The 10,976-nt window shown below is 51.6% G+C and overlaps 1 protein-coding gene across 1 annotated transcript; it reads right to left on the bottom strand.

Annotated features, from left to right (window-relative positions):
- Positions 1-5,002: 5,002 nt before the first annotated feature.
- On the bottom strand, positions 5,003-10,956 carry LOC308611324 (nuclear RNA export factor 2-like; the record flags this gene model as incomplete). Its single annotated transcript, XM_081260151.1, has 17 exons — positions 5,003-5,059; positions 5,155-5,270; positions 5,379-5,437; positions 5,544-5,651; positions 5,795-5,850; positions 5,934-6,058; positions 7,455-7,588; positions 8,250-8,380; positions 8,542-8,649; positions 8,768-8,856; positions 9,003-9,072; positions 9,211-9,291; positions 9,408-9,512; positions 9,630-9,713; positions 10,324-10,477; positions 10,709-10,892; positions 10,947-10,956. 17 exons carry the CDS (start codon positions 10,954-10,956, stop codon positions 5,003-5,005), a joined length of 1,671 nt encoding a protein of 556 aa, XP_081116277.1.
- Positions 10,957-10,976: the final 20 nt, after the last annotated feature.

Below are 10,976 nucleotides of genomic sequence, written 5' to 3'. Positions count from 1 at the left end.
TTTGATGTTCAAATTGTTCTATCTTTGGCCAATGGGAGGCACTGAGGTTATGAGCCTTTTTTTTTTTTTTTTTTTTTTTTTTTTTGGTACGCGGGCCTCTCACTGTTGTGGCCTCTCCCGTTGCGGACCACAGGCTCCGGACGCGCAGGCTCAGTGGCCATGGCTCACGGGCCCAGCCGCTCCGTGGCATGTGGGATCTTCCCGGACCGGGGCACGAACCTGTGTCCCCTGCATCGGCAGGCGGACTCTCAACCACTGTTCCACCAGGGTAGCCCCAGAAGCAATTTCTTATTGAGCCCAAGGAAGAAGAATTAGCACAAGAGAGCAAAGAATAGGCACAGTTCAGCTAGACAGAAGTCATGAAACATATGTCCAGTTCCAGAGCCATCCACTGACCACAGGACCTGGGTTGAGTCTCTTCCCCTGTGTCGGCCTGAGTCCTAACATAGAAGTACACTCGATATAGAAACAGGGCTTAGGGGTGGGAGGTTTTCGGTCAGAAGACCAGGATTTGATACTGGGAACCATTACTGTCTGGTTGACTTATCTCGAGCAAGTAATTTATCTAATATGTGTGCTATACTTGTTGCTATCTTTTATTACTATTGTGGGTTTATTCTTTCAGTTTTATGAGTATTATTATTTTTCTTACCACCCAGCCAAGTGTGAATGGTAGGAGTGGTGATTAGCACAAAGTTGGGGACGAAGCCAACGGAGGGTGGAGAATATAGGAAGTGAAGACAGAGAATGGAGGTGAAGTAAGCAGACAAGGCCTGGGCTCTCTCTGGGTGCCAGGCCCTGGGCCCACCCTGTCATGACCCAGGGAAGGTTCTTACCCAACAGCACTCCTGCTTCTCAGCTGCAGACAGTGGTGACCTGGGGGCTGCCAGGGAAGTGCCCAGATGAAGGACTATAGCCTTATTAGCTCCCTCCACACTGAAGACCACCAGAGCTGCCTCTCCATTGCCATCTCCCTGCTCTTTGCTTCTGAGTATCGGAAAAGGTACCACGTGGACACTTCCACACCTGACCCTTGAAGGGCTTTCCTCATACAAAAGATACTCTACCTTCCTCAGTCCTCAAAGGCTGTCCTGCACAACTTACATTCCCACCAACAGTGCAAGAGGGTTATGACCCAGCAATCCCACTACTGGGCATATACCCTGAGAAAACCATAATTCAAAAAGAGTCAGGTACCACAATGTGCATTGCGACACTATTTACAATAGCCAGGACATGGAAGCAACCTAAGTGGCCACTGACAAATGAATGGATAAAGAAGACGTGACGCATATATACAATGGAATATTTGCTCAGCCATAAAAAGAAATGAAATTGAGTTATTTGTAGTGAGGTGGATGGACCTAGAGTCTCTCATACAGAGTGAAGTAAGTCAGCAAGAGAAACACAAATACCGTATGCTAACACATGTCTATGGAATCTAAAAACCAAAAACGGTTCTGAAGAACCTAGGGGCAGGACAGGAATAAAGACGCAGCTGTAGAGAATGGACTTGAGGACATGGGGAAGGGAAGGGTAAGCTGGGACGAAGTGAGAGAATGGCATGGACTTATATACACTACCAAACGTAAAACAGACAGCTAGTGGGAAGCAGCCGCATAGCACAGGGAGATCAGCTCGGTGCTTGGTGACCACCTAGAGGGGTGGGTTAGGGAGGGTGGGAGGGAGACGCGAGAGGGAGGCGATATGGGGAGACAAATACACATATACCGCATTCACCTTGTTATACAGCAGAAACTAACACAACGATGTAAAGCAATTATACTCCAATATAGATGTTAAAAAAATAATTGTCCTGCACACTAAGGAATGCGGACTCTGAGGTAAAGAAGGAAGTGCCTGCCTCTCAGAGGTATGTCATCTCCACGTTTTTACCTGACATATTGTACTTTTATCACTAATGACGTTATACATTTCCTATACACAGCCCATCGATACGCACACACAAAGACACACACACACACACACACACACGGAGATACGCTGTCAATTCCATTTGGCTCTACTTTATCTCCCCCATGAAACTGAGCACAATGAATGCTTTTCCAAGTTAATGAAAGCATGTGCACATGTATGTGTACTATCCTATTCCTCAATAGGGGTTTTGAGGGAGTACCCCTTGGGCCTGTTATATCAGGGGAGAACAAATTGACCATTCCCCCAGCCCCAGAAGCCCATTGTCTAAAAGGGCGGCTGCTCCACTGTCTAGAGGCTCTAGAGAGGGCGAGGGATGGAACCTCATTCCCAAACTCCCACTTACCTGGATAGGTGACAGAAGCTAGATGAGGAGGAGCTTTGTCATGTGTGAAATGGGACTCATCTTTAACACAGAGCTGTCCTGAGGGGTGAATGAGAAAACCTGGGGCTAAGGCAGGCATTGTGGAAAGGTGTTTCTCATTGTTTCTCCTAATGAGAACATAGATATCTTTATGAAGGAAGCAAATCTCTCTCTGGTACGCCTTGAGTTCAAAGTTTTAAAGACAGAAGGATCTCTTGCTTCTTGGGAGACTCAGAAGCTCCTAAGAGCTGCCCAACATCGTGCCTCTGAGCAGACCCTAACCCAGTTCCCCATGCTGGGAAGACAGGCTTGCCTGTGATTCACCTGATGAGCTTCGTGAGAGATGGCACCAGGGCAGCAAGCTGTCGTGTTTGCCTAACTGCTGCTCCTGGACTGCTCCGCCTGCTAATACGTTGATGGGAAAATTCTAGACCTGTCTCCCATTCAACAGTGCAGGGGTCCTCAGATCATGTGTCATCCAGCCACGTCACACCACACTTTCAACCATCCGCTGCCTCCCTGTGAGACCAAAACCTAAAAAGTACTACCATTTCATTGAAATACAATTGTCCCTTCTTTCATTCACTAATAACTAAATATATATTGGGCTTAAAATTTATACTATTCCATTTGAGGTGTCTCATTAGCTCTGTAGTAGAAATAAGATAAGAAGGAAAATTAATATATGGGCAAATTTAAGAGTGAAAAATGAGCTGAGATGGCTCCTTCCCATTAGCTGTTAACTTGCTCAAGCTTCAAGGCACTGAAGATTAAATAATCCCTCTTTGGACCCCTCTTCCCCATTCAGCCACAAGCCTCTCTTTCTCTTTGTCTCTGTCTCTCTATTTCCTTCTCTCTCTCTCTCATGATGAGATCTCATTTTCGGTAGATAAATATAGAAATATATAAACGTGCATAATAAATATGTAAACACCTACATAAGCAAACTTACAGGAAGATATGATGAAGATGAAAACATTCAACGGTTACCTCTGGGTAGTATGTTTTGGGCTAACGATTTTTTCCCCCTCCACATATACTGTGACATATACAGTGGAATGAACCTCATGCACACTCCTGAACACCCAACTCTCTGTTAATACAGAAGCAGCATCCATGAAATTAATAAAAATAATACAAGACTGCTCAAAATAACTAGGTAGCTTCATATGTACCACGAATGAAATGTTCAGATTAAAAATGACTGAAATAAACAAGGAAAACAAATTACCTTTAAGTTCCCATTAATCCCTCCTCTACTCGTCCCAGCTCCCTCCTATCCCCATGCAAACCCAGCACTCACTTCTGAGACCACTAGAGGTTCATCTCAGATGGGGTGGAGGATGCCTCCATGATGTCCTGCTGCAGCTGGGAGAGGGTGTGCATGGAGCTGGAGGTGGGTGTAGGCACTGGGATGCAGAACACCACTGGGTCTCACTGGGGTCGGCATCCCTCACAAACAGCTCGTCATTCACGATGCACAGACTGAAGGAAAAATGGGCCCTCAGACAACTGATGGATGGACACCCTCACCCCCAATACTGACTCTGCTCCCAGTGGCACTCTGCAACCAGATTCCTTCCACGTCCCTCCTGTGTCTGTCTCCCAGGTTCCTTGACTGGTACCTCTGCCCCTCCCCACAGAGCCCACCTTTGGAGAGGCTGTCTACCACCTTCACTCGATTTATAGGTTTATCCCCAACCCATGGGCAATTTCGCATTTACCCTTTACCACAGCCCAAGGGCTGGACGCTCTGATCCCCATTCTCGGAAGAAGACACTGAGTCACACAGAGGTCATGTGACTTGACCAAGATCACACAGCGAGTGAGTGTTGTGTCAAGGAGAGAACCCATAGGCCGATTCCAGAGCCCACGCTCTTCTTAACCACTAGGCTAGACTGCTCCTGGCATCTCCCTGCTGGCTTTCCACAGTACCGAGTAAACCTAAGGTCTGCACCACCACATTCCCAGGCCCCTGAGCCCAGGCGGGGATGGGTATTCCCGCCCACAACAGGGCTCTCACCTGCAGTAGCTGGCACGGGTAGCGATGAAAGTCCGGGTGAAGGCACGCACACAGCCCTGACAACTTCCTTCAATAGCAAACAAACAACAGTCCCCCTTAGTGTAGCACATGCTGTACATGCTCACACGGCGGTCCCCAGTCAGGGTGTGACTGGACACTCATGCTAAGAGAGCAGTTGTTCACAGGGGCCAGGGTGTCTGGAATGGGCAGGGCAGCTATAGGAGCAGTCTGCGCCCAGTTACATGGCCCCTGACAACCACTACACAAGTTCACGGGTGCATTCTTCGCAGCTCCCCAAGAGGTGGATACTACTGCCCCATTTTGCAAATGAGGAAACTGAGAGGTTTAGTAACGGCCCGTGTTCTCAGAGTAAGTATCTGGGATGAGAGCCACCAAACTCCACAGCTTATGTCCCCAAAGTCCAGGGTGTGCAGGTCAGACAGGCATGGACACAGCTCAGACCTGGATTGTCTGTGGGAAGACTGAGGGCTGGAGAACACAGTGGGGAAGGGGAGGGGAGGAGAGGCGAGGGGAGGGGAGGTGAGGGAGGGCAGGTGGGGAGGGGAGGGGCGAGTGGAGGGAAGGGAAGGGAAGGGAAAGGAAGGGGTCCAGGAAGCTGGGTGGGTCTGGGAGTGAGCCTGGCCAGGGGGAGGCAACAATGAGACATCAGGGGTGGGGGTCTACACACACTGACCTTCCTCGAACACCCCGCTGACGGAGAAGCAGAGCATCGTTTCCTGAAAGGGAAGAGCCCAGGCGCCCAGTCACCACCTCCACCTCCTACCCACCCACGGCTTCCTGGGCCCGCCCGAGGGAGGAAGCAGGCGCTCACCATCTGGAACCAAATGTCCACCACTAAGGAGCTGAAGTCATGCTGAGTCTTGGGCAACCCACAGAGGGTGTGCACAATGACACGTTTTGTGTGCTTCAGCAGCTGAACCCGCAGGTCTGTGAGGGGAGGGCAAGCGAGCGAAGGTCAGGGGCTGCCACGCCCTGGGCCCTATGACTGACCCCTTCACCGCCCTTTCCCACCCAGTCTTCCCATCGCACACTCACGGGGGTCCTTGAGCTTCTTCATATTCCTGCTGTCCTGGAAGTACTCGCACAAGCTGCTTCTAGGAGACAAAGAGCAACAGTGGGTGGTGTGTATTTGCAGGAGCTGGCCTGTGTCTGCTGGGGAGCCACATGGCCCAGGAGCAGAGCCTGTGCTGTGATACTCACGGGGCTGGGTCCTCGGGGTGGAAGGGAATGGTCAGGGAGAAGCAGGCCTCCTCGTGATAAGCACCCGCGAGACACTGTCGGTCTCCATAGTCATGGATCAAGTAGTACCTAAGGGAGGGCAGTGAAGACAGTCTATCTCTGTGGTCTGGACCTCAAATGAGACTTGAAAACTCCCCTGAGCAGACCTGTGCTTAGGTGGCCTCACCTCTCATAGCCCTCCACCCCTTGCTCCGCTTGTCAGAGGTACTTACTGCTGTAGGAATTGCAGGACTAGGCTCTTCAGCTCATCAGATCCAAGGAAGATGTGCTGGAATCAAATGGCACTTGAGACTGTGCAGTAGATAAAGCCTCCCTGCAACACCCCAAATGTTGTTTGATCCACTTCCTCACCTTGCAGGGCTTTACTATGTAGGGAGTGTCAACGTCAAGGGTAACTGGTGACTGTAACTCCTGGCCATCCTGGAGAAGGGAAGAGGAAGTCAGGAGTGGAGACCAGGGCAGTGGCCCTGGATGATCTGGGAAAAGGATGGGCCCAAGAGGGTGAGGGTCAGAGGTCAGGTGCGAAAGGGCCCTGGAAATTCCATGGGAAAGCTTACAGTGGATGTCTTCATCATGAGGTCCTGGAAGTCTCTAGTGTTATATTCAACTTGTGTGTGTGTGTGTGTGTGTGTGTGTGTGTGTATTTATGGGTATTTTTCCAGCAAGTATATCCATGTCATTTTCAGGAGTCCATGTCCCCCAAAATGGTTAAGCTTCTGATGCTAATATGTGATCTAGGTAAGACCCAACGGGCTTGAGGGCAGGTGCAGAGGCCACCAACATTCGTAAGATACAATGATTTACATAGGCACTTACCAGACGTAACAACTTCGGGAAATATTCTCTGATGGCCCTGTCCAAAACCAAAAATAAAGAAGAGGTGGTTGATAGTTCAAGGTTGCAATGCTTCCTTTGAGGTAAAACAGTAATACCATTAAGAGAGGTCAGTGTGTTCTGGCCAATCCAGCAGCACCCTTTGCCCACATCTGCTCCTGATTTTAAGGGTTTTCGGTCCACTTGCCTGTTGAGCACTGAGCATCTGTCATCCTACTGTCCGAAAGGCACTGTCTCCTCATCTCTCTCAGTACCTTCACTTTAATATTCCTTCCCTCCCTCCCTCTCCTTCGCCTTGGTAGCTCCCACCCAGACTACTCAGACTCCCTTCTCCAGTGCCACAGGGACCAGCATTTCAAACCCATGCTGCAGGGCTTCCTTCTCCTCCCTTCCTTCCTCCAGGGCCACAATGAAGGCTGTGGGGAGAAGAGGGCATGGAGTGGGAGCCCGGGGCCCTGCCACCTCACCGGGAGTCCAGCACTCTGGCAAGACCTGGACACCCCCCCGGGATGGCCCAGGATGCTGGGCCAGGGAGGTGAGTGAGGTGGGGCTCAGGAGGCAGGGAGGGAGATGGAGGGGATGAGGACAGAAAGGGAGTGAAGGTAGGAGGGGAGAGATGAGAGAGACCTAGGGGCACAGAGACAAGGGAGAGAGAGAAAACAAAGGGAAGGGAAAGAAGCTCTCCCGTGGTGGGGGTCAGGGAAGAAGAGAGAAGAAAGGGGAAACGGCACACCCATTGCGGCTCTTCACCTGCCCCAGAATCGCCCAGACACACCAGGTAGGAATGGAAACTATGCACATATTGGGCTGGGGGCCCACTGGATACTGGCTGAAACTTTGTCACCTGTGTGAGCTCAGCCAGACTTGGGCATGGGAAAACGAGCAGCCATGGGGGCAGATCTTCCCCAGATGGAGGCAAGGGTCAGGTACCAGCTCCGTATGGGGCTGAGGATCCGTGGCCCCCTCTGATGACCACCGTCTTCTCTCCTGATGACCCCTGCACCTGTCTGAGTTGGTTCTTTATCTGAGGAATCATACCTGTCTCAGGCTGCCCAGGCCTCCTGTGAAGGACCAGGCGGGATGCTGTGACGTGTGCAGGGAGGGATGGCAAGTGCCCCTGAGGGGCCTGTCCTTCTATCTCCTCTACCGCCTCTGCCCTCTGCCTTCCACTCCTGCCTCAGGAAGCCCTCTGATCACTGGCGGGAGCCCACATCTGGCCCCTTGACTCAAGGAGCCCTGCTTTTTCCCAAGCTGGACCCCAAGGAGGGTCCAATTCCTGGCACTGGGCCAGCAGAATGGATGTCATGACAGCAGCCACCCACGGCCTCAGCCCTCAGCATGGCGCAGGAAAGCCCCCATGTCAACCTGGGAGAGGAGGGTGGACCCCTTTGGAGGCAGGGGAAGAGGGCCCCTGTCAGAACGGGGGAGGCACACCCCAGCTCAGCACGAAGAAAGAAGGCTTCACTCAGCAAGAGGCCCGGGACTGGAGGACCCTTCTCAGTCCAGGGCACCAGCATCTGGATCAAGGCTGGTCGCTCCTGGTCCTGGTGAGGAGGAGAAGCCCTGCTTCCTGGGGCACACTCTTGGGAGGCCTTGGTGCAATATAGCTGGGCGCAGAGAGCTGGAAACAGACCCCAGAGTGCCTGCAGAGGTGAGCAGGTCAGGGGAAGGAAACTCCTCACCGGTGATAGGCACAGAGAGAGCAGAAGGTGGGGCCTGTGATCCTCCCAGAAGACCAGGGCTGCCACCTCTGGCATAGGGGCACTGTCACAGATAGTCTAGGCTCCCATGGGTGAAGGTCACCAAGAAGGGTGACAGGGTGTTCACACTGACCTTACATAGGTGGACTGGTCTGCGAAGGTGCTACACAATGGGTTCCCTTGCAGCCACAGCTCTTCAAGTTTCAGCCCTTGCATCTTGCTCACCTCCCACACAGACTTCAGCTGAGAAATATGGGGTGGAAGTGGGAAATTGAATCCCATGAAAGGGGACATCCAAATCCCTGCACCCCCAGACCTCTCCCTCCCCCACAGGTAACTTCACCTGCCTCCTGTCATCACTCTCATGGCCACTAACACGCCCTCTCTGCTCTCAACCCAAGTTTGACCTGGCTCCCTCTTCTCACCTCATTTTCAGAGAGGTTCAGGGTCTTGACCGTGGGGGCCACCTCTATAATGTCAGACAGGCCATCCAGCTGGTACAGTTTGTTGCTGCTCAAGTTCAAGGACAACAGCTTTGGGGCAAGAAGAGGTAGAGTGAAGGTTACTATCGAGGACCTTGGAGACAAATCTGCCCTGCACCCCAGCTTTTCCACCCCTACCCTAATGCCAGCACTGGGCCTACAGCCTTACCTCAGGGAAATTCTTTTCGATGACATGCAGGGTGGCAGCCATGCAGCTTCTTCGATTCAGAATTATCTCAATATCATGGCCTACCAAGTCTTCAGGAAGGAGAGGGGAGGGAATCAGATGGCTGAGTGGGGTCTGGGGCCAGCACCAGCCCCTCCCCACGTTACCATCCCTAAGTCACCCTCCAGGAAGACCCCTCTGCCCTCGCCTGCCCTAGAATTACTGCTGTCAGCCATACCTGGGTCAAAGCGGAGCCTCTGGAGGTCAAGAGCTAGCTGGGAGACATCAAATCGTTTGTACAAGGTCAGCTGCGGAGAGAGAGATGGAGACAGCCGCTCTGAGGCTGTGGTGGTGGCAGGGAAATCAGGGGTGCGGGGGACGGGGCACTGGAGGAAGGAGAGGTGGGTCTGAGCGCTGGCACACAACACGCCTTGAGTCTGCATTACCTTTAGCTGCTCCATTTCTTCTGGCTTCAACTTATCCCGCACAGAGTAGGGAACAGTGGAGGGGTCGACGAAGACAGGTATCTGCAGGAGGAAGAGGTGGGGTAAGCACCAGGAACTCTAGTTCCAAAGAAGACAACCAGCCCCTTGCCTGTCCTCCTTCCTCAGAATGAGGTACACGTAACGCCCTCGACACACACCTTTCGTCTCTCCTCGTCACAAATCTTGTAGCTGACATCCATCAATGCACAGGCAGTGCTAGCTTCCTGGACAAAGAACTGAGCCCCATTTTGCAAAAAGTGGAACTACAGGGATTGAATGCAACAGCAATAGTATCAGAAGCCAACAGACCCTGCTGAACCAGGTCTCCCTCTCTCCCCCTTCCCTGTGCCCACGCGTCTGGCTCCGGCATCCTCTCTTACGTCCACTGGAGTGAAGGGGACACTGCAATGGCTCTGGATTGAGTTCATTAGCCATGTCTTGTCATACTTCATCCCACAAGGAATCTAAGGATGAAAAGAAGGGATGGGAGAGAGGACAGACAGCAGGGAATTTAGGCTGCAGGACGAACCTTTTCCTGTTCTTTTCCGGCCTTCTACTGAGCTTGAAAGGGCTTCTAAAGAAGGGACCACTGGTCCGATTTCTTATGGGTGTGCGTAATATGGATTTCCTAAATACTCTTTCTCTCCAGTCAAACTCTCTTCCACATAATGAAGGTGACAGAGATGATCTTCCTTTTATAAATTTCCAGGAGATCCTACCCAGTGCAGACATTGCTTGCCCCTCAGACAAGGTCTCCAGAGGCTTGACCCTCCATCTCTCACACTCAGCTTGCCAAGCTGAGACCTCCAATGTGGAGTTGCTCCATATCCTTGGCAGTAGTTTCCATCTTTGCTTTGAGACAGGCTCCTCCGTTCGCCTCACAGTCAGCCTGTTCCCTTTACATTGCTTCTCTAAATCTGACCTTAGATGAACAAGACTGTTAACTCTTGGTAATAAAAGGGACACATTACAAACTGTCCCCAGTGAAATAAACCAGCATGTCTACATGAGACCAACACAACTCCCCCTGGCTTTTCTCTCCTGCACATTCCATACATTTTTCAGGATACTCACTGTGACCTTGAACCAGCTCCCTGGGGTTCCATCATGTGTGTTCTCCCCCATTTCTCTCTCCACAGGTGTTCTCTTTCTCCACACACTCTTATGCCTGTGGCCTTCACTGTGCCATCTCACTCTCCTCTTGTTGCCTCGGATGGTACCGGGAGAGCTGCAGGGGGGATGTGGAGAGAAGGAGGGTGAGGGGCCATAAGTGCTAAGAAAGTCTTCTGTACACCCTCATCTCTGACACCAGCACTACAATTAGCTTTGCTCAACCATTATTTCACTTCGAGCAAGCTTCTGTTTTGCAGTGAGAGAAGAAAAACAAGTCCACGGAGACTGAGGGAGGTGCATGGTCCCAGGGGCTCCTGTGTAAAAACCCTGCTGCCTGGCCACTTACTGTCTTACTTCGGGGTCCTCCTGGACATCCCTCTTCACCACGTTTCCAGCATCCTCCCGGAGGTGTGAGGGCTGAGGCTCACACACATCATGTTCGTAATGAGGGCTCCTCTCGCCAGAATTACCAGGGAAAGAACTCCAACCTTTCTTTCTTCCTTGAGGTGGTCCACCACCATCACTGTATTCTGAAAAGAGGAACAAAAATACAAGTTTTGCAGACACATCTGTGGTCCACTTACCACGTACCATGTCTTAGGCTAACAGCATGG

This window comes from Mesoplodon bidens (genome assembly GCF_964165515.1).
Source record: "Mesoplodon bidens genome assembly, contig: HAP1_SCAFFOLD_1024, whole genome shotgun sequence".
Classification (NCBI taxonomy): Eukaryota; Metazoa; Chordata; class Mammalia; order Artiodactyla; family Ziphiidae; genus Mesoplodon; species Mesoplodon bidens.
This window is presented reverse-complemented; position numbering and strand designations above follow the sequence as displayed.